The sequence below is a fragment of the Rhinopithecus bieti genome, unplaced genomic scaffold (genome assembly GCF_001698545.2).
Source record: "Rhinopithecus bieti isolate Rb0 unplaced genomic scaffold, ASM169854v2 scaffold_23276, whole genome shotgun sequence".
NCBI classification, from domain to species: domain Eukaryota; kingdom Metazoa; phylum Chordata; class Mammalia; order Primates; family Cercopithecidae; genus Rhinopithecus; species Rhinopithecus bieti.
In genome coordinates, this window is record NW_016810868.1 from 1,004,623 (window position 1) to 1,032,182 (window position 27,560).

The 27,560-nt window shown below is 63.4% G+C and overlaps 5 protein-coding genes and 1 long non-coding RNA gene across 16 annotated transcripts in view; 3 read left to right on the forward strand and 3 right to left on the reverse strand.

Annotated features, from left to right (window-relative positions):
- Positions 1-1,068: 1,068 nt before the first annotated feature.
- SSNA1 (SS nuclear autoantigen 1) lies at positions 1,069-2,802 on the reverse strand. The gene is made up of 3 exons (XM_017893051.1): positions 2,631-2,802; positions 2,142-2,341; positions 1,069-1,616 (listed from the first exon to the last, which is right to left on the reverse strand). The coding sequence occupies exons 1-3, from the start codon at positions 2,680-2,682 to the stop codon at positions 1,509-1,511; spliced, it is 360 nt and encodes a 119-aa protein (XP_017748540.1). The 5' UTR covers positions 2,683-2,802; the 3' UTR covers positions 1,069-1,508.
- Positions 2,803-16,422, forward strand: ANAPC2 (anaphase promoting complex subunit 2). 2 transcript variants are annotated; one of them, XM_017893042.1, is made up of 13 exons: positions 2,803-2,993; positions 3,306-3,928; positions 5,226-5,358; positions 6,539-6,713; positions 7,324-7,443; positions 7,875-7,992; positions 9,387-9,568; positions 10,315-10,456; positions 10,715-10,790; positions 10,858-11,061; positions 15,384-15,513; positions 15,749-15,984; positions 16,059-16,422. In XM_017893042.1, the coding sequence occupies exons 1-13, from the start codon at positions 2,877-2,879 to the stop codon at positions 16,269-16,271; spliced, it is 2,469 nt and encodes an 822-aa protein (XP_017748531.1). In that variant the 5' UTR covers positions 2,803-2,876; the 3' UTR covers positions 16,272-16,422. The 2 variants fall into 2 exon arrangements, with proteins under 2 accessions (XP_017748531.1, XP_017748532.1); XM_017893043.1 differs by lacking the exons at positions 2,803-2,993; positions 3,306-3,928 and adding an exon at positions 3,937-5,089.
- Positions 11,068-19,037, reverse strand: LOC108542873 (uncharacterized). The gene is made up of 3 exons (XR_001889389.1): positions 18,928-19,037; positions 17,786-17,874; positions 11,068-14,797 (listed from the first exon to the last, which is right to left on the reverse strand). It is a non-coding gene; the product is annotated as an uncharacterized LOC108542873 (long non-coding RNA).
- A 29-nt stretch (positions 19,038-19,066) lies between these two features.
- Positions 19,067-20,252, forward strand: TMEM210 (transmembrane protein 210). The gene is made up of 4 exons (XM_017893052.1): positions 19,067-19,185; positions 19,358-19,493; positions 19,692-19,721; positions 19,963-20,252. The coding sequence occupies exons 1-4, from the start codon at positions 19,098-19,100 to the stop codon at positions 20,150-20,152; spliced, it is 444 nt and encodes a 147-aa protein (XP_017748541.1). The 5' UTR covers positions 19,067-19,097; the 3' UTR covers positions 20,153-20,252.
- A 315-nt stretch (positions 20,253-20,567) lies between these two features.
- Positions 20,568-22,283, forward strand: LRRC26 (leucine rich repeat containing 26). The gene is made up of 2 exons (XM_017893049.1): positions 20,568-21,767; positions 21,853-22,283. The coding sequence occupies exons 1-2, from the start codon at positions 21,098-21,100 to the stop codon at positions 22,185-22,187; spliced, it is 1,005 nt and encodes a 334-aa protein (XP_017748538.1). The 5' UTR covers positions 20,568-21,097; the 3' UTR covers positions 22,188-22,283.
- Positions 22,279-27,560, reverse strand: part of GRIN1 (glutamate ionotropic receptor NMDA type subunit 1) — a 31,073-nt gene continuing 25,791 nt past the window's right edge. For 2 of the 10 annotated variants that reach the window (XM_017893035.1, XM_017893034.1), the window contains 4 exons: positions 27,367-27,476; positions 27,135-27,280; positions 25,738-25,848; positions 22,279-23,623 (listed from right to left, as the gene is read on the reverse strand). In XM_017893035.1, the coding sequence (XP_017748524.1) occupies positions 23,507-23,623; positions 25,738-25,848; positions 27,135-27,280; positions 27,367-27,476 (484 nt within the window). In that variant the 3' untranslated portion in view covers positions 22,279-23,506. Of the gene's footprint in view, positions 23,624-25,737; positions 27,281-27,366; positions 27,477-27,560 lie in introns of those variants that run through there. The other 8 variants (XM_017893037.1, XM_017893033.1, XM_017893040.1 and 5 more) reach the window with 5 other exon arrangements.

Below are 27,560 nucleotides of genomic sequence, written 5' to 3' on the forward strand. Positions count from 1 at the left end.
GTGGCCAAGGCTCTGACTCCCCAACTTCTACGGCCTATTAACCTGTTGCTCCTCCACCCCAGCCTCCCAGAGCTGGCACTGTAGGAGGTAGGATGCCAGGCCTGCTGTCAGGGGCCTAGACTTCAGGTGGGAGGGTGAGTGTTGCAGCTGTTGGGCCTGAAGTGACTTCTCTGAGGGGCCCAGAGCCTGGGGAGGGACCAAGGGAAGGGCAGCATGAGGGCAGCACAGGGTATGGTGTCTCCTGCTGGGCTTGGCATGCCCACAGGATGAGGCAGGTGGGGAGCAGCGCCTGCCCGGGCAGCCAGACCTGGGGCTGTTTACAACCCTCTGAACCCAAGCACCATTTCCTCCCTGGAGAACCAAACCCTAGAGCAGAGAGATGCTGTCTGGCCAGACCCCAACAGAAGGAGAGTCTGGTGTATTTCCCTGGTTGGGGGTGGGCCCAGCTCTTTTCTGGACCCTCTGGATCAACACACGCTTCCCAAATAGGCCCAGTCCTCAGGCAGTGCTTGGTTGCTGCAGAGACAGGACAAAGGCCCCAGGGCACGCGGAAGGATGGAAGTGGCCAGTGCTTGGCGTGCGGCCAGGGAAAGGGGCAGCAGGGCCTGGTGGCAGCAGTGGTGTCATCAGGCCAAGCAGGACTTGCAACGGAGGAACTGGCGGGGGTGGGGGGTGTGAAGCCCCCCAGTCCTTGCTGAGAGGGACCTGAGTCTGAGGCAGCTGCTGGATATGCTTGGCATCCCTAGCTGTCTCTCTGGGCTGGGTCCTATGCTGGACACTAGGGTGTGGCAGAGAACAGGATGAGCGAGCAGAGCTCCTGAGAGGAGGGTGAGCCGTGGGCCAGTCAGGGGAAGAGGACCAGCGGCCCTGCTGGGGAGGGCTGAGGGTGGCGCTGGCCTGGGCAGGGTGGGCACCCTCAGCGGTGTCCCTGAGGCTAGCTGGGCAGTCACAGGGAGACCACTACCAGACGCCTCCTCCCTTCTTTCCCAAGGGGGAGCCTCAGGCTCTGGCTCTGCGGGTGTCTGGCAGCCCCACGCTGTTGACACGGGCAAGCAGCAGGCTGGCACGGACCTTTACAAAGATAATCTTTATTGATAATCACAGACCACAGGGGTGAGGCCTGAGGTTTGGGTTCTGGGGTGAAGGAGAACCCCTGTCCCCTGCCCTGGGCCTCTGCTGGCTGAGGAGGGACAAGCTGAGGGGGCCCCCATGGTGCTCAGACAACCAGGGCCTCCCCGGCAGGGCAGGAGTGTGGGTGCCACAGAGATAGGCCCTTTGCAGAGCTGACCAGAGCCCACCATCCCCATAGCCCGTGTGATCACGAAGCCCCTGGGTGAGCTGTGCCCTGGCTTGTCAATGATGCCAGTAGAGGCTGGCAGCTGCCCCTCTCGGCACCGGAGACAGTGAGGGAAGGCAGCTGCTGCCGTGAAGAACAAAGACGCTCTGAGGACAGACTTGCCAGGGCTGAGCTGAGGGGCGCACGGAGGCAGGCCCTGCCCGTGGTCTGGTCAGCTGTCCCTGCCACCGCTACTTTTCTGGTCTGAGGCTGTAGCCTTGGTCAGGTTCCCAGCTTCCCTCTTGAGGACGCTGAGCAAAGTCTGGGAGCTCTCCAGAATCTGGGGCCAGAGAAGTGAGAAAGTTGTTACTGGTCACCTGCTGGGAAGGTCCTAAGCCCCAGCTGTCCTCACACTCAGGTTCTGGGACCTGGCTGTGGGTGCTGTAGCCAAGGGATCCTGTGCGGGGGAAGGCGGAAGCCCAAGGGGACTGGCAGATGGGGTGACAGGACCCTCTTCCCTCCTGAATCTGACCCAAAACACTTCCTCCCCACCCTCAAAGCCAGGCTGAGTTAGCACTGGCCCAAGACGTGGCTCTTCACACTCTAAGCAGAAAGAACCACATGGCTAGCGAGAACCGGATGAAGACCAGGACCCAGGATGCTCCAGGCCCCCCAGACAGCCTCATGGTCACTCCCGCAGCAGCCTGGGTTCCTCAATGGGCCTGGCCACGCTGCCCCTGCCCGACAAGCCAGCGAGGCACAGACTGCCCACAGCTGGGAGCCCCAGGCGGTCCTGACGCCCTGCCGCGGCTACACCCCTGCCGCAGCTATCCCCTGATGCTCCGCCTGGCCTCCCGAGCTCCACCTTGAGGTAGGCGGCCTCCGTCTCCGCGATGGTCCGGTCGAACTCGTTGCGAGAGGCAATCTTGCGTGCCAGGTTCTCGTTGACGCGGGCCAGCTTCTCTGTCAGCTGCCTCACCTCATTCTGCAGTCGCTGCTTCTCGTCCTCCTCTTCCTGGATCTGCCGGCACAGCTCCTCCCGCTTCTGGCACAGCTCCTCTATGCCTGGGGGGCCGGGAGGGGCGGCGCTGTGGGCCCAGGGCAGGAGCGCGGCGGCGGAGGGCGGGCCTCCTTCCACCCGAGGAAGCCAGAGTCGGGCACCACTCCCGAGCACCCGGCGCGGGGCCTGCAAGCCAGCAAGGGCTCGGGGCCACGGACACCCAGTCCCCGGCACGGAGGGCTCTGCTCAGCCGCGCGATGCCCGCAGCGAGGCGGGTCCAGGGGCACCCCTCTGCGAGCCAGGAACCCGGCCCTGTGGCCCTCCCGACCTCCCCGTCCCGGCTGCGCCGCTCACACTTGACCAGCTCGTTGTTGTAGTTCTGCAGCGCCGCGCCCTGCTGGGTCATGGTCAACGCCGCCCGGGGCCCCGCCACCCCAACCGCCGCGGAACCAGTGCTGTCCGCGCCTGCGCACGACTCCCTGACGGCGCGCCGATCTAGCGCGTCATCGCTGAGTGCCTTGTGCGCGTCATGGCTGCGCGTGCAGACGTGCGTCATCGCCTCGCGCCGTGCCGAGGGGATCTCGGAGCCGGTGGCTGCAGATGGCGGCGGCAGTTGTGGTGGCGGAGGGGGACAGCGACTCCCGGCCCGGACAGGAGTTGTTAGTGGCCTGGAATACCGTGAGCACCGGCCTGGTGCCGCCGGCTGCGCTGGGGCTGGTGAGGCCTGGGAAGAGAGCGGCGGCCCCGCGCGGAGTTTCCGGGACCCTATGCGCTTTGGGGCGGCCACCCTCGGGTTCATACAGCTCTGTCCGTCATCCGCCTCTGCCCTGTCCTGCCACTTTGCACCACCTTTCCGTTTCATTTCGTTCAGCTCCGCTGGCAGCCCTTCCCTAGCTTCGGCCCAACGTCCGGACACCACGGACAGGGGGCAGCGGAGTTTTTGCAGCCTACCTCTCAGCTTCTTCCCTTCCCCGCCTCTCCCCACCTCTATGTTGTGTTCCCCTCGCTTCACGGTTTTCTGCGCTCCAGGTGTCTTCCCGGACCAGCGGTGCAGTCCCGCCAAAGGAAGAGGAGCTCCGGGCGGCAGTGGAGGTTCTGAGGGGCCACGGCCTGCACTCGGTCCTGGAGGAGTGGTTCGTAGAGGTGCTGCAGAACGATCTGCAGGCCAACATCTCCCCTGAGTTCTGGAATGCCATCTCCCAATGCGAGAACTCTGCGGATGAGCCCCAGTGCCTTCTGCTGCTCCTTGACGCTTTTGGCCTGCTGGAGAGCCGCCTGGATCCCTACCTGCGTAGCCTAGAGCTGCTGGAGAAATGGACTCGCCTGGGCTTGCTGATGGGCACCGGTGCTCAGGGGCTGCGAGAAAAAGTCCACACTATGTTGCGCGGAGTCTTGTTCTTTAGTACCCCCAGAACCTTCCAAGAGATGATCCAGCGTCTGTACGGGTGCTTCTTGAGAGTCTATATGCAGAGTAAGAGGAAGGGGGAAGGGGGCACAGACCCGGAACTGGAGGGGGAGCTGGACAGCCGGTATGCCCGTCGCCGGTACTACCGGCTCCTGCAGAGCCCGCTGTGTGCAGGGTGCAGCAGTGACAAGCAACAGTGCTGGTGTCGCCAGGCTCTGGAGCAGTTCCATCAGCTCAGCCAGGTCTTGTGAGTAGTCTGTCCTGATGGCCGTGCTCTCGCTCCTTCTGGTTGCTCCCCTGGGTCCAGCTGGCCTCTGCAGAAAGCTGGTGAGCCGTCCTGATAACCAGGAACATGACAGAGAGAGAGTCCCAGGGATTCCTGTGCAGTGTGTCCTGGACACAGGTGTCTCTCTTCTGTCACTCACCTGCAGTCCCACGGATTCATGCCTTGCCCGTGGTAAGGCCCTATGTGGCTTGTGTCTGCAGCAGCAAATTTCTTAGCAACTCCAAACTTCCTGGACGCTGCAGAATTCCACTGTGCCTTTTGTCGACCTTGGGGCAAGGAATGATTCTCACCCTCGTCAACATTCCTTGCCCCTGTAATTGTGAACAGAAGCTTGCTGCTGCTTCTCTCCAGGGAGATCAGGTCACGTGAGGGCAAGCAGTCTCCTGTCTGGTTCTCTGGAGAGGAGAGGGTTTTGTTGTGAGAGACAGGTGCTGTTGTAGTCCTCTAGGAATTGTCACACCCTCGGCCATTTGTGGTGCCTTTGTCACATTGAACAGAGGTATAGCCATGCAGCTATTTGAGAGGTCTTAGGTAGACTAAAGGAGTGGTCCTGTTGCTGGCAGAGGTCAGGGTGACCATGAAGGGCTTCTGTTGGGCTCATCCCAGCAAAAGTGACACAGCAACCTTTCTCATTCTCCTCTGGAGTCCTTTTGCCGCTGTGGACCAGAGACTACACTGAAAGGCACAAACAGTGGCATCTGTGTCTCTGGGGCCAGGACAGCAGTGCAACTGGATGTCGTTTCAGAGTTGATCCTAGGAGATAAGGGTAGGGCCCCTGACGGCCACGCCTGCTGCCACTGATCACATGGGGAAGTCCAGTGTCCCTACCCGGACAGAGGCCAGCTGGGCAGGGACAGCAGAGCCTGGGAGTGCTCTGTGCTCCGAGTGGCTTCCTGAAGCCTTTGGTACGAGCGCCCCAGGCCAGCCAGGCAAGGAGAGAGGACTCTGTGCTGTCCCAGCCTTTCCCCTGACGAGGAACAGACACTCCCCAGGGCTGCTCAGTGGAGAACGTGTTGGAATGAGGACCTTGACATGGCTGCCTGGAAATTCCTCAGGGGTCGCAGAGGCCTTGGTTTGGGGCTGGCAGGCACAGTGGCCCCCACAGCTGAGGATTGTGGGGAGGTGCGTGCTGGGTGTGGGGGTGTGCGTGTGTGTGCTGCATGCACTCTACAGGCAGGACCGTCCTGGCATGGGGCTGTTCTGGGCTAGAGGGGCCGGTGTGTGCTATGGGTGCCCCATGGCTAGGACTCTTCTCTAGACACAGGCTCAGTCTGCTGGAGCGGGTCAGTGCCGAGGCTGTGACCACCACCCTGCACCAGGTGACCCGGGAGAGGATGGAGGACCGTTGCCGAGGCGAGTACGAGCGCTCCTTCCTGCGTGAGTTCCACAAGGTGAGGGCCCCTCCTTTGGGCTGTGCCCCGCTGGGGACGGGAGTAGGTTTCTGGCAAACCTGACACCTGGCTTCAGAAGCATCCAGAGCGTGGAGGCCTGGGTGGGCCCGGACCGGGTGGTGGCTGGAGCTGTCTTGATGTCGGGTAGAGACCAGTACTTCTGGGCCCTGGTGACAGCGAGGACACACCTGAGGTGCACTCACCAGATCTGCTCAGAATCCCATGGCTGCAGGCAATACCGGGCCAGGGTCCCCAGGGGCTGCCCCAGGCAGGTGTGACGAAGCCGGGCCCACCAGAAGGGCCAGTGAATGGACCCCCTTCTCCTGTTTGCTGCCCTACTTGAGTGTGGACTTGCTTGGCCGGTCCTTCATGGACTGACCTACAGCCAGCCCGCACCATGTGGGCACGAGACACCCTCCCACGGGGCCTCCAGGCATCTGCAGTCTGGAGATCTGTGGTCTGGGGCTCTGCTGTGGACTCCCAGGGCCAAAGGGGAGCTGGGCCCACCCATGTGGGTCCCCCTACCCTGTTCCCACATGTCACCTGTCCTTTCCTCAGTGCTTCAGAGTCCACCTAGAGGTGCAGATTGGCTGTGATGTCAGGCTTTCAAAGAGGGTGTCCCCACAGCGGTGGGCAAGAGTGGGCAGTAGGGTGGAGAGGGTGAACATCCGTGCGGTCTTGTCACTGGGTAGCAGGTCTGTGGGATGTGTGCACGCCTGGGCCCCCGCGGTGGAATTGCCGTCTAGGGGTTTGTGCTCACTCAGAGACGCTCTTGTGATGTGCGGTGTCGTCTGCATGGCGGGGGAGTGGGGGCTGGTCACATGTTTGGTCTCAAGGGCGTGTTTATCCATTTAAGTGGGGGCAAATGTGCCCGCCAGGCACAGCGCACAGGCCATGTGTGTCCGTCACGTCTCATGCTAGGGCTGCTGTTGCCAGTGATAAGTGTGGGCACTAGTGCATGTGAGAGGCATGAAGACCGCAGGGGGGCCGGGACATCGCCTTTTGGGCCATCACCCACCCTGCAGGTTTTGATGTGCTTCCGCCTCCAGACACAGGTGGCCTTCGGGCTCCCCTCGGTCCTGGCCGACAGAGTGGGTGGCTGCGAGGCTCCTCCCAGCCTGGGAGTCAGCCTGGGGCTCACCATGCCTTCCTACAGCTCACGCTAGTGTTCTCCTGACAGTGGATCGAGCGGGTGGTCGGCTGGCTCGGCAAGGTGTTCCTGCAGGACAGCCCCGCAAGGCCTGCGTCTCCTGAGGCTGGCAACACTCTGCGCCGCTGGCGCTGCCACGTGCAAAGGTTCTTCTACCGCATCTACGCCAGCCTGCGCATCGAGGAGCTCTTCAGCATCATCCGAGGTTGTCCCGCCCCGGCCTCGGGGTCCTTTCTCCTGTCTGGGGAGCCTTCCTAGGACCTTCGCCATGTCTCCTCTGTGTCTGCGTCTGGGCTCCCTGTGCCTTCGCTGTGTCTCCTCTGTGTCAGAGTCTGGGCTCCCTGTGCCTTCACCGTGTCTCTTCTGTGTCAGAGTCTGGGCTCCCTGTGCCTTCGCCGTGTCTCCTCTGTGTCTGTCAGAGTCTGGGCTGCCTGTGCCTTCGCTGTCGCTCTTGCAGGGGGGTGCACCGGGCAGGGCTGGGACCCTCCCCACCGCGGGCGTCCTCTATGCCTGGATCAGGGCAGTTGTGGCAGATGCTGGACAGTGCTTCTAGGTGTCCACTGCTGTTCTCCCTTGTTCTTGGCTCTGGCTGGGGACTGGCCCCTGGGTGTTGCTCTGTCCACCCTGTGGCATTGTGGTCAAATGCATCAGCACGCCAAAGTGTCCGGGGAGACGTCTGGTGCCTAGCAGGTGGTCTCATCATCTTCCTGGGGCTGGCAAGCGCATGTTCTCTCACACACTGCACACACCCTGCGCCAGCCCGCACGTGCACACACGTCTGTGTCTGTCCCTGAGGGATGTTCCTCTTCTTGTAGACTTTCCCGACTCCCGGCCAGCCATCGAGGACCTCAAGTACTGCCTGGAGAGGACAGACCAGAGGCAGCAGCTGCTCGTGTCCCTCAAGGCTGCCCTGGAGACTCGGCTCCTGCATCCAGGTGCTGTGTGCTGCCGGGCTGCCCAGCGCCCGGGGCTTAGACACTCACCAGGGTGCCCACATCCAGGGAGCCTGGGGCCCAGTCTGCTAGCCCTGGACTTGGAGGTCTAAGGAAGAAATGGGTTGAGAAGCAGTTGGCGAGGTCCTTAGGGGATCTTGAGTGCCCATCAGCTTGCTTGTTTCTTCTTTGAAAGGAGTCGGGACTAACTGGTAGGTCTGAGGTGATGAGACTTAATTCTCTCAGAACAGACCACCCTGCAGGGCAGGGCCTGTGAGTAGGTAGAGATGGGGATGGGGGGACAAGAGAACAAGGCTGCAGTGGGGACCTGTGGACCACCTGACTGGCATGGCCAGCTGTCTACTCGGGCGTTGGCCCCTGGGAGGCTGTGGTCCCGGGCACTGCATGACTGCTGGCCTCTGCCGTGGCTGTAGGCGTCAACACGTGTGACATCATCACCCTCTACATCTCTGCCATCAAGGCACTGCGTGTGCTGGACCCTTCCATGGTCATCCTGGAGGTCGCCTGTGAGCCTATCCGCCGCTACCTGAGGTGAGGGCCGCAGCTGGCCCAGGAGCCACTGGGACCCCCGGCATCCTGCTGAGCTCCTCGTGGTCCTGGGGGCAGCCAGAGGGTGTGCTCAGCTCTCAGGACACAAGGTCTCCCCCAGCTGGGGGAGGGCACAGGATCAGGCCCAGGGCTCTTTCCTTTCCTCTTGCCCGTGCCAGTGTCACACGGTGTCACCGTGCCCTCTGCGTGCAGCTGCCAGAGGCCCACCACAGCCCTTCCTCTGCCTCCTCCTCTCCAGTACAGAGAGAATCTCTTCCACTTGGCCTCGCCTTGGTGCTGACCAGCCCCCCAGGCTGACCAGGCAAGGAGAGTGGGCTCTGTGCTGTCCCAGCCTTTCCCACAACAAGGAACAGACACTGCCCGGGGTTGTTCAGTGGAGAATGTGTTGGAATGAGGACCTTGACGTGGCTGCCTGGAAATTCCTCAGGGGTTGCAGGGGCCCTGGCTCAGGGCTGGCAGGCGCAGTGGACCCCAGAAGCCGAGCAGTAGGAGCCGGTGGGAATCTGGCGCCTATCTGGACTTGTTTGGTGCTTTGTGGCTGTAACTGGCCTGGCTTCTGGGCCAGTTCCTTTTTTTTTTTTTTTTCTTTTTCAGAAGGTATATCTTTAACTTCTTTTTTTTCTCTTTTTTTGTTTTTTTTTAAGTTCTAGGGTACATGTGTACAACGTGTAGGTTTGTTATGTATGCATACATGTACTGTGTTGGTGTGCTGCACCCAGTAACTCGTCAGCACTCTGGGCCAGTTCTTTTGTTTTTTTTTTTTTTTTTGAGACAGAGTCGCCCAGGCTGGAGTGCAGTGGCGCAATCTCGGCTCACTGCAAGCTCTGCCTCCTGGGTTCATGCCATTCTCCTGCCTCGGCCTCTGCAGTAGCTGGGACTACAGGCGCCCGCCACCACGCCCAGCTAATTTTTTTTTCTAGTTTTAGTAGAGATGGGGTTTCACTGTGTTAGCCAGGATAGTCTCGATCTCCTGACTTCCTGATCTGCCCGCCTCGGCCTCCCAAAGTGCTGGATTACAGGCGTGAGCCACCCCACCTGGCCTTTTTTTTTTTTTTCCAAGACAGGCTCTTGCTGTGTCGGAGTGTGGAGGCAGAATCCTATCTCCCTGCAGCCTCGGACACCTGGGCCTAAGTCTTCCTGGCTCAGTGTCCCTAAGTGCTGGGAGTGCTCTCGCAGCTCCTGCTGTTCCCGTGTAGTGTTGGGTTTATTTGTTATTAAGGAGTCTGACGGGCCTGTCTTTAATACACAGCCTGTCACACTGAGTGTAGAGGCAGGGTCGGTGGTGCTGGCCTAGATGGGGCTGGGACTGGGGTGAGTGGTGGGAGGTGCACGCAGGGTGTCCACACTGTGGACCACAGCAGCACTCACATCGGCAGGACACGGGAGGACACCGTGCGGCAGATTGTGGCCGGGCTGACAGGGGACTCGGACGGGACAGGGGACCTGGCTGTTGAGCTGTCCAAGACCGACCCTGCAAGCCTGGAGACAGGCCAGGACAGTGAGGATGACTCGGGCGAGCCGGAGGACTGGGTCCCGGACCCCGTGGATGCCGATCCAGGTCAGCCCCGCACAGCCCCTTTCACCAGCGGGGTGGGGGCTTCAGCCAGGCCGTCTGCTCTGGACTCATCTTTGTCACAGAGCTTGGCTGTGTCAGGTGTGGCCAGGGTCCCAGAGGCTTGAGGATGTCAAAGGTCAGGGCAGTGCTGCACCCCCCCACCCCCGCCGGCCTGGGCAGGCCCGTGATGGGCTGTGTTCCTCCGTGGCTAGTCACTGGCTGTGGGGGATGCCCTGCCTCACACTGCTTGTGAGCTGTGGGGTGTTCCTGCCCTGCTACTGCACCTGGCAGAGGAGTGAAGATGTGGGTGGCCCCTGAGCCCCAGACTGATTTGGCCTCAGAGTCCTGTTAGGGTGCCAGCTCCTGCTCAGAGCCCATCTGTGCCTGGCCCTCGTCGGCGAGGGCTCTGAGGGCTGTGGGGCCCAGGCCTGGCCCCTGCCCTGGCACAGATGGTAAGTCTTCAACACATCTTTAGTCTCAGAGGAAAACCCCAGGACCTTTGGCTTGTCCCCTAAGCCTGCATGGGGGTCCCGGGAGGTCCCTGTGAGGTGGGAGGGGCTGGGGATTGAAGCTTTTGCTACAGGACCTGACTCCAGGTCTCCCGGGAGGCGCTGGGCTGCTCCCAGCCTCGAGGGCCTTCAGGAAGAGCCCTGCCAGGCTGTGCTGTCTGGCTGGGCGGGTTGGGAGGGGGGTGGCCCTGTCCTTGCCCCGGTGCCTGTCAGGTGACACCCCTGCCCCCACCATGCCAGGAAAGTCGAGCTCCAAGAGGCGCTCATCAGATATCATCAGCCTGCTGGTCAGCATCTACGGCAGCAAAGACCTCTTTATCAACGAGTACCGCTCGCTGCTGGCCGACCGCCTGCTGCACCAGTTCAGCTTCAGCCCTGAGCGGTGAGGCCCACGATGCGCTGGTCATCTCTGGGGTACCAGGGCCTTTGCCAAGCCTCTGTCGGGACAGGGCCCTGATCCCGTGCCTGGGCCTGGTTGGAGCTGTGCTTCCGCCCCCACTCCTGGCTGGAGGTGTGCTAGCCATCGGGGTGCCCACACAGGACCCCTGCTCTGCCTGGGGGGCACCCCCGTGCCCTGCTACAGGTGCTCCTTGGGGCTGGGGCTCACCGCGACACCCTGCCCAGACGCTCACCTTTCCAGGGAGATCCGCAACGTGGAGCTGCTGAAGCTGCGCTTTGGCGAGGCCCCAATGCACTTCTGCGAGGTTATGCTGAAGGTGGGTCCCAGCCCCGCCCGCTGCCCGGCCGCCCCACAGGTCCCCCGTGACACTGGCTCCTCCTCAGGACATGGCAGACTCCCGCCGCATCAACGCCAACATCCGGGAGGAGGACGAGAAGCGGCCGGCGGAGGAGCAGCCACCATTCGGGGTCTACGCTGTCATCCTGTCCAGTGAGTTCTGGCCACCCTTCAAGGACGAGAAGCTCGAGGTCCCTGAGGACATCAGGGCAGCCCTGGAGGCTTACTGCAAGAAGTACGAGCAGCTCAAGGTACCTCCATGCTGGGCCGCCCCATGGGCCCTCGGCACCCCCCTCCTGTGCTGCGGGGCTCCCAGCAGCCTGATACCTGTGGCCGCCCCGTTGTCACCCGAGTGTCTCTGGGTTGGTCCCGTCTCGCAGTCACCCCTGCAGGAGAGGGAGTGGGTCTGGCCCACACTCCATCCGCCTTCCTCCCAGCAACCCTGTACGCCTGTGAGCGAGAGTCCCCGTGGCCACAGGAGCTTGGGCCGGCTGTGCTGGGCCCAGGTCTCTTGACTGCTTTACGGGGACCCCTGTGGCCACAGCAGGTCCCGCCCTCTGAGCGTTTCCTCCTCTTTCACCATCTGTCCTCTGCCTCTCTGAACCAGGGCTTGGGGTGCCTTGTGTCACTGCAGGGAGGCAGCCGGGGAGCCAGGGTTGCCCTCTGCCCAGGGCAGCGCTCCCGAGCACACCTGACACCCAGGGCTGCAGCCCTGCCCCCTTCTCCAGGTCCGTTTCCTCGAGAACTACCTTTGCAGGCTCCAGCGGTGCTTGAGGACCGGGGCTGTGGGTCTGTGGTGGGAATAGGAGGGAAGCAGATGTGGGGAGTGGAGGAGTGAGCCCTGGCCTGGAGGTCAGTGGCACACTGGGATAGTGTGCCCAGAGTGATGGTGTTGGCCACGTTTGGCTCACATGCCCGGGCAGCACTGCTGATCCCAGCAGTCCCAGGACAGGCGTCCAGAGCCCGAGGGATGGGACCAGGCTTGGAGGTTTTTTCCCTGAGCTCATAGTCAGGTGAGATGTGTCGGCTGGGGGAGGAAGGGGTTAGGATAGCCATCACAGGCAGGTTCCAGGGCTTTCACTGTGATGTGTGGGGCCTGTGAGGCCTCCAGTATGCCCAGCAAGTGCTCAGGACTGGGGGGAGCTGGGCACCCCAACGAGGGAAATGTGAGGAGAGGGTCCTGGGGCACAGCCGGCATCCAGGCTACAGACCCCAACCCCAGGTGCCCCAGGAGCCCCAGGAAGGGGATGGTCCAGCCTCAGCCAGGGCCGGAGGAGCAGTCTTAGGACAGAGCCGCCAGGAGGCTGGCAGGTGGGGCTGAGTTCAAGGGAGGGTCCGCAGCTTCTCCAGGTCTGCTCTCAAGAAGGCTGGACTTAGATGTGTGTTCTTTTTTTCTTTTGCAAGTAAGAGGGCCTTGCTGTGTTGACCGGCCAAGGGAACTTACTCCTAGGGGAGGGCAGGGCAGTACCAAGGGGTGCGCTTCCTTCCAGAGACAGACAAGGAGAGGCCAGGCAGAGGCGCCCAGGGCGGGAGGCTAAGGGGTTCTGGTAGGGCCGGGCTGCTGACCACGGTGGCGAGTGCCTGCTGCCTCCCTCCAGGCCTCAGCTTGGCTCTGGAAGAGTCCAGGTGTCCCTTGCAGCTTGTGGAGGGTCCGTGTGGCTCCTGCCTGCTCTTGGTGGAAAGGAGGGCCCTGGAGGGGGTCTGGGTGGCTTACGCCTGCTTCCAGTTGAAAGCAGGGCCCTGGCAATCCCCGCACCTCCAGCTGTGGCCTGTGCTACAGCCTGGCATCTCTGGAGCCTGTGGGCACTGTGCCCTGCTGCATTCTGGTACACATCATCCGTGTGGCCAGGCTGCGTGCTCAGTCCCTTTCCCCTGCCCCTTCTGGCTGCCTCAGGCTCTCCAGTGCCACTTCCAGGTGAGATCCCACTGGCCTCCCTCCAGGGTCCCGCCTCGGGTCCCAGGCATGGCTCAGCCACTGCCCATTGCTCAGGCCTGAAGTGCTGGGACAGCCACACTCCAGTGCCCTTTGTCTTAACCTCAGTGGGACACAGGAGTAGCAAGGAAGGCCCTGGGGCTGTGCTGAGGGGTCCCACCAGCAGATCTCCTGGCCGAGGGACCTTGCTGGACACCTGGCTGGCCATGCAGCCCGCAGCGTCTACCCCTGAGCCGGCTGCTTCTGAGCCCTTGCATCCGTCCTGCTGCAGGCTGACCAGTGGCGTTTGTGGAGGTCACGGCCTTGGAGCCAGAGCTAGGACCAAGGCAAGCCACTGACTCCTCCTCCATTTTCTGTCCGTAAAGAGAGGGTTGTTTCTGTTAAGAGCTGCCGGATCCTGGAAGGACTCAGGAGCCCTTGGCCCACAGAGCAGGTGTGTCAGTGCCCCGGTGCCACCGGCACAAAGTACCACAAACCAGGGGCTTAGAAGAAACGTACCATCTTACAGGCCAGCAGGGCCCCCGACGGCTCTAGGGGAAGCTGCCTCCTCCCCTCTTCCAGCTTCTGGGAGCTCCAGGAGCTCCTGGGCCTGTGGCTGCCTTGCTGTGGTCTCGGCCGTGTCACCCGTGATGTTCCCCCGTGTCTCTGTTCCTGTCTCCCTCTTAGAAGGACACTCACTCTATTCCAGGGTGATGTCATTTTAATTACATCTTTAATGACCGTATTTCCACATAAGATCCCATCAGAGGCACTGGGAGTTAGGGGTTCATGTGTCTTTTTTTGAGGGGCACAATTCAGTGCATAACACTCTGCCCCATGGCGGGTCCCTCCAGCGTGCAAGTGACAACCCCAATAGCCCCCAAAATCTTCACCATTTCAGCATCAACTCCAAGTCCAAAAATCCCATCTAAATATCGTCCACACAAAGTTCCACATCTCAGCGTGTAAATACCACGTAAACGAGGTGCGGGCGAGGCTTGGAGTGTACTCCACTCCTCTCCAGCTGGGACACTGAAATCAGGCAACAGATGATCTGTTTCAAAAGTTCCACCGTAAGACAAGCATAGACATTCCCACCCCAAAAGGGAAACCTGGGAGGAAAAAGGTCGGCAGGTCCCAAGTGAGTTCAAACCCAGCAGCTGAAATTCCAGTTGACTTCCAGGCCTGCGCATCCTCTTTGGCTCCCTGCTCCGTCCTCGGCCTGCAGGGGCAGCCGCACCTCGTCAGCTTCGGCCTTGGCCTCTGCGGCTCTGCTCTTGGAGCCTGGCTTCCTTTCAGTCCAGCCTGGCAGCACTTCAGATGGTGTAAAATTCTCACATACCTTGTTGGCTTATCATGCAGCTCACCAGTGTCCAAGTCCTCAGACAGGTGGATCCACAGTCCTTTCCCGGAGGCCCCACCTGTCCCTGTCTGCTGCTGAGATGGTTAGTTGGATGCACAGGTCACATCTCATCTCCAGCAAACCCTGGTCCAACCACACCCTTGGCCACGTCTCAGAGCTGCCTGGATACAGCATTTTTCAGATCCCCAAGGGCTGGTGCCTTTTTGCTTAATGGTTCCTGCCTCACTGATGGTTTCCCTCTTGTATTCTGCTGTAAGTAGCAAGGAGAAGCCAGGTGGCACTTTCCACACAACTTGGAAATCTCCTCAGCTGAGTGTCCAGGCTCATCAGCTGTAGGCCCCACCATGCACCCAGCAGTAGAGCACCAGCCAGCCAAGCTCTCTGCTGCCTCCTCCGGTTCCCAGTAGCACAGTCATTGCCACCTGAGACCTCACTGGAAGCACTTGTTGGGTCGGCATTGCTGCTGGTATCCAGTCTGTGATGCTGTGTGTGTTCTGCAAGACGCCGGCAGCTCTCCTCTCCCGGCCGTTTCCAGGCTTGTCTTCACGCCTTTCTACCAACAGTCGCGCAGGCCCTCACCATAGTTCTTCCATCACCCACTTCCAAAGCTGCTGCCACAGTTCTCGGTGTTCGGTTTCCACAGCACCCTTCCTGGTACCAAAATCTGTTCATTTCTTGTGGTTGCCGTAACACAGTGTCACAAACTGGGTGGCTTAACAAAACAGAAATAGATTGTCTTAGTTCTGGAGGCTGGAAGTCCAAGATGAAGGTATTGGCAGGGCCCCGTTCCCTCTGAAACCTCTTAGAGACCTCCGTTGCCCCCCAGTTTCTGGTGTTTGCCACAGCCCTTGGTGTTTCTTGGCTTGTGGCCGCATTGCTCCAGGTGGCCTCTGTCTTCGTGTGGCTGCCTCCCCGCCTGCCTGTGTCTTCCCATCTTTCCTTTGCTTAGAAGGACCCTGGTCATTTGGATTAGGGTGCACCCCACTCCAGTGTGACCTCAGTTATATCTGCATCAACCCTGTTGTAAATACAGCCACATTTCCAAGCACTGGGGGTTAGGAGGCAGATGTAGCCTTTTCGGGGCACACCTTATGACGCTGGCCCCATTGCCATTTCATGGTGGGCTGAGCAGGTAGGGACCCCATCCAGTCCTGTGCTCTCGCTGCTCACCTGCCTGCCAGAGTGGGGTGGGGCAGGTGGCTTTGGGGGCCCCTTTCTCACCCGGTACCAGGTGGCAGAGCCCATGGGCCTGAGCCCCCTGCAGCCGAGCTGCCCAAGCTGACCCTAGCCCTCCTTAGGCCATGCGGACCCTCAGTTGGAAGCACACCCTGGGCCTGGTGACCATGGACGTGGAGCTGGCTGACCGCACGCTGTCTGTGGCGGTCACCCCGGTACAGGCGGTGATCTTGCTGTATTTTCAGGACCAAGGTGAGCCCACCAGCCCCTAGCTAATCTGCCCCGGCCACACGGCCCAGCTGTGGGTGAGGGACTGTTCTCCAGTGAGGGTGTGGTTTGGGGCAGCTGTGCCAGCAGGCAGCACCCTTCCCTTTCCCACGGGCAAGGCAGGGTGGTCTGGGAGCCCCCCGACCTCTGGGCTGACAGGAGGCAGGGGAGGTGCAGCCTGTGCCCAGTCTGCCCAGTGTCCCGGTCACTCTGCACGCAGCCAGCTGGACCCTGGAGGAACTGAGCAAGGCAGTGAAGATGCCCGTGGCACTGCTACGGCGGCGGATGTCTGTGTGGCTGCAGCAGGGCGTGCTGCGCGAGGAGCCCCCCGGCACCTTCTCTGTCATTGAGGAGGAGCGGCCTCAGGACCGGGACAACATGGTGCTCCTGGACAGTGACGATGAGAGCGACTCCGGCATGGCCTCCCAGGCTGACCAGAAGGAGGAGGAGCTGCTGGTGCGTGTGCGGGCCTGTGGGGGGCGGTGGGGAAGGCCTGCGGGTGCCTGATGGGGGCTGGCCTGTGTCCGCAGCTCTTCTGGACATACATCCAGGCCATGCTGACCAACCTGGAGAGCCTCTCGCTGGATCGTATCTACAATATGCTCCGCATGTTTGTGGTGACCGGGCCTGCGCTGGCCGAGATTGACCTGCAGGAGCTGCAGGGCTACCTGCAGAAGAAGGTGCGGGACCAGCAGCTCGTCTACTCGGCTGGCGTCTACCGCCTGCCCAAGAACTGCAGCTGATGCATCCGCCCACCTGCCCGCCAGGCGCTGCCCTGCAGGTGCTCTCGTCCTCCCATGCCAGCTCCTGCCCGCCTGTGTCCCAGAATGCACTGCTCAGGGGCACGCCCCTCCCACCCCCCACAGTGTGCAGATTAAAGCAAGTCAGATCATCTTTTTCTATCCTGGTGGCTTTGTGGGGCCCCCCAGATGCCCCTCTATCCTGGGCCTCTCTCAGCCTGGCAGGGCCTGCTCCTCAGCAGCAGGCGAGGGGCCACCCAGGCCTACACATCTGCACTGGGAATCAGCCTCCTGAGAGCTTCCCGGGCCGCCCCCGCCCGAGTGCTCAGGAAGCCGCGTGTGAAGGCCCACGTCACACCTGGGCCATGGCTCAGGCAGCCACATCCTAGGGCTCGGTGCTACCTGCCAGACCTCCAGCTCCATCCCTGTGCCTCTGGCCTTTGAAAGGAGCCCTGGGGTCACCCTCTGCTCAGCCTGTGCCCATCCCCATGTGCCAGACCAGGAGGTCTCCGGCAAGCCTGGGATGTTGCGTGGGTTCGGTTGGAATTGCTTAGGCTGGCAAATGATCTCTTGGCCAACACGCCTCATCTCCGGCAGCAAGACTCTGCTCAAGGCTATGCCCTGGTGGCCAGAGGGACTGGGCACTTGTCCCCTGCTCCACACTTGGGCAGGGTGGCCGCAGAGCTCAGCCTCACAGGTGTGCCTCGGAAAGGCAGGTTGCCTCCATGTCCCCCACATGTGTGGTCATGCGTGTGCAGGCTGCCCAGGGCCTGTCCCAGAGGCTGGCACTGGGAGAGGGAGATGCCACAAAGCTGAACAAGGGCCCTAGGGTCCAGCTCTGGGCTCTTTGCTGCTAAAACCTGGGCCTCTCTCCTAGAGGTGCCATTTCCAGGCCAGACATGTTCCACCCCGATGGTGCCGTCCTCCCGGGGGACAAAGGCCCTTTGAACTGGCGCCTCGAGTCCCGCTCCTGCTGCAGCACCTTCCCAGGCTGTGAGCTGCGCCTGGCTTCAGTGCTCCCGCCGCTGTCCCCAATACCCTTGCTGGTTCCCACATGTCCACTGTCCTGGGCTCCTGCAGCCGCCGCCCAGCACCCTCCCACCTCTCCAGATCTGGCCTGTTTGAGCCGTCCTGCTCTGTGGACATGCCTGCACCCTCCTGACTCTGGAGAACTCTGTTTGCCTCGGGGCTTGAAGGAGGAAGTGGTTGGGATTAGGCAGGTGTCAGATGCACAGCCTCTGGCTATCAGGCCTCTGCCCTGCCAAGGAGGGTGGCTTCCGCCCGTGTGGTATCTCCCCTCTAGCCCTGGGCCCTGCCACCTGCTCCACTTCACTCCAAGGCTGTCTGCTGCTGTCACAAAGAGGGACTCCTCTCCTGAATTCTGGTGTGTGGGGGGGTCCCGATTGCTCTGACGCCCACTGTCTCCCCTCAGGCGGTGGCCTTGCCTGGATCCCGCTGACCATGGCCACCACCTGGCCCCAGGCTGGGTGTGCCATTGTCTTAAGCAGGATACAAACCTGTTGGGCTGGCCTGTCCGGTGTCACTGCCAGCCTGGCTCTGGCACACCTTTTGTTCTGTGTCTGTGAATTCCATCGCTGGATGTGTCCTGAAGACAAGGGTAAAAGGTGCATGTCAGGTCACGGTGTCACTCAGCAAGTCAGAGGTCCGAGGACCCCAGCAGGAGGGTGTCTGTCAACAGGCAAGGGGGTCCCTGGTGACCAGGGCCACTGGGGCCAGGCTGTGCCTGCCCTGCCCACCCCCCCCCATGCCCCATGGGTCCTGAGCTGGCAGGAGGCCTGGCCTTGGTTGGCTGTGGGGCAGGTGTTTCCTTCTGCTGCCTGGCGGTTTGCTTGGCAGGTTCAGAGGAGGGGAGGCCGGGAGGGCAGGGGCCTCTCTCCCAGCCTGGAACAGCATGTTCAGGAAGGAGGCTGAAATTAACCCTGGCCATGCTGGCCTGTGGTCAACTTCCTTGGGCAATGCTTGCCTTTTCAGCAGAGGGAACAGCCCCTGGGGCTCCAACTTCAGTGACACCTTTAGTCTGGAGCCTTGGATGGGGGATGTCCGGGAGGCAAGGCTTGGGGTCCTGCTCAGATAGGGGTGGCCAGTGTGTCCCAGACCTTTCCAGGTTGATGGGGGATTCCCTTGTGTGCCAGCAGCCCTTCTGACCTGAGCTTTGCCAGGGCATGAACCAGACCCTCCCAGAAGCAGTGGGGAGGGAGGCTGAGTGCAAGCCCACCCGCTTAGCCCTCCTTGGCCCCTTCCTGCCCCGGCCCTGGAGGAAGGTGACCAGCAGCCAGCTGGGGCCCAGCCCACATGCTGAGCTGCCACAGTCCTTATGCTGGGAGGGAGCTGAGGCCGAGGCTGCCTACCGCCCACCCCCCAAGGTTGCCAGGCCACTGCACCCACATCAGGGCCTGGAGTGCTGCCCACCCCCTTTCACTGTGAAGGACTTGGCCGGGCGTGGTGGCTCACACCTATAATCCCAGCACTTTGGGAGGCCGAGGCGGGCAAATCATGAGGTCAGGAGATCGAGACCATCCTGGTGAACATGGTGAAACCACTGTGAAGGACTGCCCATAAGACCAGGCCAGCCCCATTGCTCCCTCTGCCTCAGAACAGGCCTGAGCTGGCCGTTCTCTCAGGCCTCTGTCCACCCTACCTGTCCCATTCCCAGGGCTGCTTTTGTCAGTGGCTCCCTGAATCGCGGTGCCCAGGGGCAAATGACACACTGGCACCATGAGGCCCCCCACCCCCACCTCACAGTCCCACTGTGAAGTCAGCGCCTTCCAATAGTTCCGTCAGAGGTGTGCAGTGGGGCCAGGGCTGGACATGGCCCCTGGTCCCCAGCCTGCGTCCTGCCTGCGTGGCGGCCCCCTGGGCCTCACGTGTCTGTCTCTTCTGCTCATCCCTGCTGCAGGTGCCTCCTCCTGCCCCGCACCCCCGCTCCCAGCCGGGCTCCCCTTCCAGGCAAAGGCGGGAGCTCTGGGTGTCCTTGGTGGCCACCAGGGGCAGGGCGGCAGCACCTTTTTGGGGGGCCTTCCACAGGCCAGGTGACCGCCCCGTGGCTTATTGTGGCCCTGTCTCTGCAGCTGGAACCTACTGTGAATGCAGCCTTGGCCTCAGCCGGGAGGCCCTCATCGCCCTCCTTGTGGTGCTGGCGGGCGTCAGTGCCAGCTGCTTCTGTGCCCTTGTCATCGTGGCAGTTGGTGTCTTGCGGGCTAAGGGGTGCGTGAACCCCGGGGCCGGGAGTGGATGGGAGTGAGGCCAGGCTGCCTGCCCTGGGCCCTCGGTCTTGCAAGCGGGGCCTTCACCCCCTGGGTGGGCTGTCACCTGGGGTAGGAATGGTGTTTCCTAGGCGTGTGTTGGGGGAGGTTCGGGGGCCCAACACTGTTCCAGGACTCATGTCGGCCTTCATCCCCTTAGTGAAACATGCCCGAGACTAGTGGACAACAGGTGAGCACCAGGAAGGCCCTTGGGGGGGGGGGGGTGCGCTGTCTCAAGGGAGGTCCTGGGGCGGGGCGTGCTGTCTTAGGGGAGGCCCTTGGCACGGGAAGCGATCCCAAGAGAGTCCCTGGAGGAGGAGGGGTGCTGTACCAGGGGAGGCCCTTTGTGGGACTGCGCTGTCCCAGACACTGGCCTGCCCTGGAGGATCAGGACTTCACCAGCTTGTGCTGACCTGGCCCCTGTCATGCAGGTTGGTGGAGAATTTTGGGGTCCAGGAAAATCGCATGGACCTGCACCCGGTATATGTGGAGTCCCAGCTAATGGATGCTGACCTGGAGGTCTCCATGATGCCACCACTAGAGGATCAGAGCCTTGTGGTCATTCCCATGGAGGCTTCTCCAGAGGAGCCGCCGCCACCCCCGCCCCTACCACCTGAGTAGGGCTGAGGGCAGCTGGGGGAGGGGAATTAAAGTGTATTTAGTGGTTGTGCACTGTCCTCCCTGCAGGCTCTCACACCCCTCAAGGCTGCATCATGGGGGGTGCACACGCATATGGGTCTCATCAAAGCAGAGCGCCCAGGCCCCACACCAGATTCTCCTGTTCCTCTGCCCCAGGGCAGGAAACCAAACCCATAATGTTTCCACCTTCTCTACCACAGCTGGTCAGCCCGGCTCCTCCCTACACCCTGCTTTGGAAAGCCCCTGGAGCAGGACCTGACACTGGCAACTCTGAAGGGCGCTGGGTTTAACAGGAGGACTTGGGCTGACACCCCTGCCCCACTGCACTGGTCTGTTTTTCTGACGGTCCAGGAGAGTCCTGGGGGGAGGGGTGGGGCAGGCACGCCTCTCCTGCCTGGGGTGTGCTATCTCCCTCCATCCCAAGGCCTGTCTCCAACCCAGGCCCCATCCACCATGGGAACAGGACCATCCCTGCGTGGGGGCCACTCCGCATGTGCACGTTGGCATCACTTTGCTGAGCCTGGGTGGGGTCGAGACCGGTGAAGAGTAGGACCTCTGGGTTGCATTGCGTGCGGGAGCCTGTCGCAGCCGTGAGCTGGGTGGGTGCAGGTGGGCGGTGTCCTGCTGCTCAGGGCTCGGCGGGCGCCCGGTGGTGGACAAGGCGGGGCGAGGTGGTCTTGATAGCGCTGTGGCCGGCGCTAAGCCAAAAGTAGTCTGGAGCTCCGGGACAGGTGGCTGGCGGTGCCGGGCGTTGGCTGTTTGCCTTGCCTCCGCCCCAAGCGTGGGTCCAGCCGTGGGACAGGAACTGCCTGCGGTGGGGCCAGAGTTAATATTTGTGCAGGCGCCGCAGGAACGGGCTCCGTGGACGACGCACTCCGGGGACGTGCAGGCAGCAGGCCTCTCACCGCGGGTGCCGGGGCTGCCCCCATGCGGAGCCCTTCCTGGTCGCGGCCTCGGCCGCCGCTGCTGCTGCTGCTGCTGTCGCCTTGGCCTGTCTGGGCCCAGGTGTCGGCCACGGCCTCGCCCTCGGGGTCCGCGGGCGCCCCGGACTGCCCCGAGGTGTGCACGTGCGTGCCGGGCGGCCTGGCCAGCTGCTCGGCACTCTCGCTGTCCGCCGTGCCCGCAGGCCTGACCCTGCGCCTGCGCGCGCTGCTGCTGGACCACAACCGCGTCCGCGCGCTGCCGCCCGGTGCCTTCGCGGGAGCTGGCGGGCTACAACGCCTGGACCTGCGCGAGAATGGGCTGCACTCGGTGCACGTGCGAGCCTTCTGGGGCCTGGGCGCGCTGCAGCTGCTGGACCTGAGCGCCAACCAGCTGGAAGCGCTGGCACCAGGGACCTTCGCGCCGCTGCGCGCGCTGCGCAACCTCTCACTGGCCGGCAACCGACTGGTGAGCCTGGAGCCCGCGGCGCTAGGCGCGCTCCCGCTGCTGCGCTCACTCAGCCTGCAGGACAACGAGCTGGCGGCACTCGCGCCGGGGCTGCTGGGCCGCCTGCCCGCCCTAGACGCGCTGCACCTGCGCGGCAACCCCTGGGGCTGCGGGTGCGCACTGCGCCCGCTCTGCGCCTGGCTGCGCAGGCACCCGCTGCCCGCGTCAGGTGAGCTGTTAGGGACGCGGGTTGGGGTCTGCAGGGCGGTGCGGCCGCTGCCGCCTGATGCCGCGCCCTTGTCTGTGTCCTACAGAGACCGAGACGCTGCTCTGCGTGTGGCCGGGACGCCTGACGCTCAGCCCCCTGACTGCCTTTTCCGACGCCGCGTTTAGCCATTGCGCGCAGCCGCTCGCCCTGCGGGACCTGGCTGTGGTCTACGCTGTCGGGCCGGCCTCCTTCCTTGTCAGCCTGGCCGCCTGCCTGGTGTTGGGCTCCGGGCTCACCGCCTGCCGTGCGCGCCGCCGCCGCCGCCGCCGCACAGCCGCCCTCCGCCCGCCAAGACCACCGGACCTGGACCCGGATCCCGACCCCCACGGCTCTGCCTCGCCTGCGGACCCGGGGAGCCCCGCCGCCGCCGCCCAAGCCTGAGCGACCACGGCAGCCTGGAGCGCTCGAAGCTTCCCCCATGCCTTTGCCCTTCCTTTACACTCTCTGCCGGCGTCAACAAGCGACACAGACCGAAAACTGCGTGACATTCCTTTAGGCATCACCACTGCATACACCGGGAGGTGGGGGGTGGGCGATGTGCGCCTGCACCCTGGGGGCGGAGGGGCAGAGCGCGGCTGCGCACGGGCCGCACGGGGAAGGCACGCGCTCGGGCCCTGGGAGTGCTGGTCCTGTACAAGGTGGCGGGCCGGTCACGCACCCGGAGCGAGGGCGGGGGCGGGCGGGTGGCACTCTCCCTTGCCCAAGGTGCAGGGCGGGGTTGAAGACAGTCCCGAGCCAGCGTCCGGGAAGGCCCGTTCTGGGCTGCAGGCCGGACGAGGAGAGGAGGGGCTCAGCCCTCTCGAGTCTGGAGGAGGCGGCCCGAGGCGGCGGGAGCCCGAGAGCCTCTGAGAGGCGCTGCCAGCTGGGAAGTCAGGGACGGCCATGGGGGAGGGCAGGGCCAGCCCCGGCGTGTGGGGTCAAGGGGCAGACGGGGTGTGGTGGGCGGTGCCGCAAGAAGAGGGGAGGGTGGAGCTCAGGCTGCAGAGGAGCGCAGGCGCCCGAGGAAGGGCGACCCAGCCAGCTGGGGCCATGGGCCCCACTGTGGCGCGGGAAGGATGGGGCTGCCGTCTCTGCTCCAAGCCCCTCCGCCTGAGGCCAGTTAGCCCCCGCTCCCCACTGCTCCAGAGACCCCAGGGCCCTGCCTCTGCCGGAGCGCCCTGCGGCCCTGCCCAGCCGACTCAGCTCTGCCCCGTCCTCAGCCGCTCCGGTCCGCACCTTGGTCCAGCAGGGGCTGCCCGCCAGGCAGCGGGGCGGGCGGGCGGACGGACGGGAGGCCCAGGGTGGGCAGTCTCTGGGGCGGGTGGGCTTCCCTCAGGCCTTCCCGAGCAGCAGGACCCATCAGTGTCCTTGGCCGGGCTAACTGGGCAGGTGGGCGCCTCCGGGGGCCTCACACCACGGTGCTGACCGAGGGATCTGAGAGGTTGAGCGGGCCCGTGATATCAGTGGGATGGTACTGCTGCAAAATAGAAATACACAGACAAGGCGCCCGTTAGCCCCACGCTGGGGGCACGCGCGGGGCCGGGACGGGGTGGACCGGCCAGCCGGCCAACCGGCGGGCGGGCAGGCGCAGCCTGGGGAGGCTGGGGTGCTCCTCCCCCGACCCCGTGGTGCTCCGGGGCTCTGCGTGGGCCGGGCCGCTGTCCCGTCCGTCTGTCTGTCTGTCTGCGGGGGAGGGGGCAGAGGAGGGCGGGCGGGGAGTCTCAGCTCTCCCTATGACGGGAACACAGCTGCAGCTGGCCCTCCTCCCTCTCAATAGCGCGTCGCGGCAGCACTGTGTCTTTTTGGTTTTGCAAAGCGCCGCGTCCACCCCCGGTGCTCTATAAATAAGAACCAACAATCAATACCCGCTGGCCCCGCCGGCCGCCAGGGACCCCAGCCCTCAGCACCCAGTGCCGCCCTGGCCCGGACCGGCCACAGGACAGGGGCAGGGGATCTCCGCAGCCGGACTGACCCCACCCTGCCCAAAGGAGCCCCCCACCCAGGCCTCCCTCTGAACAAGCTCACAGCCCCAGAGACCAGGTGGGAGCTGGGCTGCCCTCCCATGCCCAGGCCCCCAGCTGGCAGTGCCCCCCATAGTTCAGCCTTGCAGGGCGGGGCCAGCCCCAGATGCCATGTGATGCCAGAACTGGCCCCAGAGGATGGTCCCTGGTGCCCAGGGAGCTTGGGTGAGGGTTCCGCTGGGAACATGTCCCCGGAAGGGCACCATGAGGGTCTCTGAGCTGCACCTGTCCCCGCTCCAGGCAGGGCCCTGGGACCCAGTGTCACCCTCTGAAAGTGACCCATCACCTGCACAACATTTGTGCTTGCCCCTCATGGCTGCCTGCCCCAAATCGTTGTTTCTCCTGTCTGCCTGGACACCCCTTCTTCCCCAGCCTGCCCAGCCCACAGTCCCTGCGCTATTCCCCCTCCCTGTTCCCTGCGGGACTCCTGGCTCAGACTTTGCAACATCGGCTCTGCCTGCTCTCCGCAGCAGGGGTGGCTCCGGGAATGGTGCTTCACCTGTTCCTTGAGCCTCCAGTGTACCCCAGGCCTACAGGCTCTCACTGTCCACCCATCCTGCATGCCAAGTCCCTTCCCCAGGAAGCTGAGCAGCCAGGCCTTATGGGTCCCTCTTGGGGCACCCTGGTGGCTTCATTTCGGGATTTGGCTTGCTTGATGCCAAGTCCTGTCTGTGCCCTGGAGGTCTGCCCCGCTTCCGGTGCCTTGAGGGGCGGGTGGCTGCAAATCGCACTTCCTCCCCGGGGCATAAGCATCTTTGTGGTGATGCTGCTTATGGGCTGGGGGCTTCCTGTGGACCAGACTGGACCCTGGACTGCAGGGTGGCCACTGGGCTGAGGTCTCTGCTACCTCTCTGGGCAGCCCCTCCCCACCATGGTGCCTGGGCCTAGCGTGCCTCTAGCAAGGCTGGGTTCGCTTTGGGGGTCTCTGGTCCGAGTGTGCATATCCGCTACAGCCACAAGCTGCCCCAAGCAGGAGGTAGGGGGATTCTGGGCTCCCAAGGGCAGAAGGCCTGGCTCTGGGGTGGGCCCTGTGGGGTTGCTGGGGTCAGGAACTGAGGTGGGTGCTCATTTCCCTGCCAGAGGCCTCCCTGTCTGGAACCTCCGTGTTGTCCTGGGCTCTGCAGGCCAGGGCTCGTGGGGCCGCCCCTACCCATTCTCAGACCCTCTGGGAGCTGCCGCCACACCTCCTGCAGGGCCCCTGCACAGCCTGGGGTGGGAGCCACCCCTTTTGGTCCCACCCCACTCCCTGCCTGACAGTCCCCTGTGGCCAGGGCCAGTTCCAACTCCAGGCCCCAGCCGTCCACCCAGATGGACCCAGGCCCGGCCCCCAGCCCCCGGCCCACACAGAGACCACATGAAGATGCAACACGCATGGCTCTGGTGAGACAGGTAAGACAGGTGTCTGGGGGGCGGGGCCAGTGGCCAGACAGACGGACGGGATGGGACATCACAACCACCCCCTCCAGGGCCGTCGCAGGGGCAAAGTGAGGGCGGCGGGCCCCTCTGGGAGAGGCGAGAGAAACGGGGACATAACAGAGAAGTGGTGTGGCCTCCCAGCAGCTGAGGAGTCCAGGATGGGGCCACGCTGGGCTCCCAGGGCTCCAGACCTGGCCCCGAGAGGTGGTGTGGCTGACTGACTGACCAACGAGATGACAGGCTTCAAGATGGTGTGTGGGTCATGGCAGGGGAGGCGGGCGGGCAGACTAACGGAGACACACGGGGAAAGCCGAGGACCCAGGAGGACCGGGGAGAAAGGTCCAGAGAGTGAGAGAGAGCAGCATGGGCGGCCTGGGCAGAGCGGCTGCCGCAGGGAGACAGGGGCAGAGTGGGCCACAGGAGCCCAGGGTCCGGGGCGGGGTGATGGGGCGGGAGACACACGCAGGGCAGGGCAGGTGGAGTCGGACGCGGGACTGGGGTGCTCTCCCCCTTACCGTGTCTTTGGAGGACCTACGCCTCTTGAAGCTGGAAGCCAGGGTGGAGGTGATAGCCCTAAATGTGGCTTTCTTTTTAGGGTCAGGCTCTGCTCTACCACTCTTTCTATCCTAAAATGAATATGTATAAGTGATTAGATGGCTAGGGTGGTGGCCACACCTGCCCTCGCCTGCTCCTGGATGGGCCGCTGCCCAGCCTGGCCGGCCACTTGGGCCCTCGCTCCTGCCTGCCTCCCTGTGCTGGACAGACGGGCCGACAGCGGACGTTCGAGGGTGGCCTCTTCTCCTGCCCAGGGTCTCGGGCCTGACCTTGCTCGTGCTGGGGCTGGGCTTGGGGGCTCTCGGCTGGCTCGTCCGGGGAGGTCCGCCTGGCTCCCTGGCTCCTGGGTGGCCCTGGCTTACAGGCGTCCCGAGGAGGAGGAGTCCTCTGAGGACTGGAGGAGTTGCCCCTCAGGCCACGCCAGCTGTCTGCATGGAGGCCACTGACCCCCAAGGGGCACACACCAAGATTCAGGAAGGGGCCGAGGGCTGGAGGCAGGTGTCGAGGTGGAATTGGAGTGACAGAGGCAGCTCCCGGGACTCTGGCCTCAGGTCTGATGGCCAGGTGGCCTGTGCCCGCCAGTGGTGGCAGCGGCCAGGTCCCCAGGGGACCTGTGGGGCCAAGAGCAAGAGCGGGCGGATGAGAGGTGTGGAGCCTCCAGCAACCCCCATCCCCCAACAGCCCTGGCCACACTGTCGGCTTCATCTCAGGACACAGGCTCCAGGACGGCACCCAGAGAAAGAGAAGAGACGGAGTGAACCGGAACTCGACCGCGGGCCACGAGCCCTTAGGCCTGTACAGGCCCACTGCCCACCCTGTCCCAGGTGGGTCGTGGCTGCCCTTGCTGGTGGCAAATTCTCATGGATACGACCTGGGCACCAGCCAGGACCCGGCCTGGCCCAATTCGGATTAGAGTCACGGAGCACAAGGACATAGCAGGAAAGCGAGGGGGGTTATCTCCGAAGGGTGTCAAGGGGGCTTGGGTCGGCGGAGGGCAAAATGCATCTTGGACTCACGTGCCATACACAGGCGGGCCCCTGTCTTACCCTGCCTGATTGCCTTCCTATGGAATGGGTACCGGCGGGCGACTCTGGAGACAGAGGGGCCAGGCGGAGGCTTGGAGCAGGGTGCGTGGCCTCCCTCGGCCCCGGCTTTGCAGTGGGCAGCCACCTGCAGGCAGCCCCCCACCAGTGCTGCCCCCGTGCCCTTGGAGCACTCACCACTGCCCCTGGCCATGGCTCCTAGCTCCAGTCCTGCCTACCGGAGCCAGAGCCAGTGCCACGGCCTTCGGGGATGGAGGAGGGCCGTGGCCAGGCCGGGCCCTGGGCACCAGGCCTCGGAGGATGGCCTGCCCTACCTGCAGGTTCTTCCTCCACACGTTCACTGCTGCAAAGGCCAGCTGCATCTGCTTCCGGCGAGCATCCTTGTGCCGCTTGTAGGCAATCTCAATGAAAATCAGGAAGATCCCGGCAACGATGCCCCCCGCTACCAGCATGAAGACCCCTGTGTGCCGGGACCCAGAGCCTCAGTTGCTGGCCAGAGAGGCCGCAGCCCACGGAGAACCCACCCGAGTGTCAGGGGAGCCGCACCTGCCATGTTCTCAAAAGTAAGGGTCGCAGGGGCATTGCTGCGCGAGTCACATTCCTGATACCGAACCCATGTCTTGTCCAGGTCTTCCATGAAGCCATTCTCATGGGACCTGGGGGTGGGAACAAGTGAGCCTGCAGTGGGTCGGGGCCCAGGACGTGAAGGGGCAAGCTGGGGGCGGGGCCGGGGCGGGGCG

Bases quoted from the DNA above. Each gene is read 5' to 3' on its own strand.
- SSNA1 (XM_017893051.1), bottom strand. From the start codon at position 2,682: ATGACCCAGCAGGGCGCGGCGCTGCAGAACTACAACAACGAGCTGGTC. The intron at 2,342-2,630 runs GTGAGCGGCGCA...CCGGCCCCCCAG, and splicing joins CAACAACGAGCTGGTCAAGT to GCATAGAGGAGCTGTGCCAG. The intron at 1,617-2,141 runs GTGGAGCTCGGG...CTCTGGCCCCAG, and splicing joins CGGAGGCCGCCTACCTCAAG to ATTCTGGAGAGCTCCCAGAC.
- ANAPC2 (XM_017893042.1), top strand. From the start codon at position 2,877: ATGGCGGCGGCAGTTGTGGTGGCGGAGGGGGACAGCGACTCCCGGCCC. The intron at 7,993-9,386 runs GTGAGGGCCGCA...TCACATCGGCAG, and splicing joins CCTATCCGCCGCTACCTGAG to GACACGGGAGGACACCGTGC. The intron at 10,791-10,857 runs GTGGGTCCCAGC...GCTCCTCCTCAG, and splicing joins TCTGCGAGGTTATGCTGAAG to GACATGGCAGACTCCCGCCG.
- TMEM210 (XM_017893052.1), top strand. From the start codon at position 19,098: ATGGCCCCTGGTCCCCAGCCTGCGTCCTGCCTGCGTGGCGGCCCCCTG. The intron at 19,186-19,357 runs GTGCCTCCTCCT...CTGTCTCTGCAG, and splicing joins TCTGCTCATCCCTGCTGCAG to CTGGAACCTACTGTGAATGC. The intron at 19,722-19,962 runs GTGAGCACCAGG...CCTGTCATGCAG, and splicing joins CCGAGACTAGTGGACAACAG to GTTGGTGGAGAATTTTGGGG.
- LRRC26 (XM_017893049.1), top strand. From the start codon at position 21,098: ATGCGGAGCCCTTCCTGGTCGCGGCCTCGGCCGCCGCTGCTGCTGCTG. The intron at 21,768-21,852 runs GTGAGCTGTTAG...TGTGTCCTACAG, and splicing joins GCACCCGCTGCCCGCGTCAG to AGACCGAGACGCTGCTCTGC.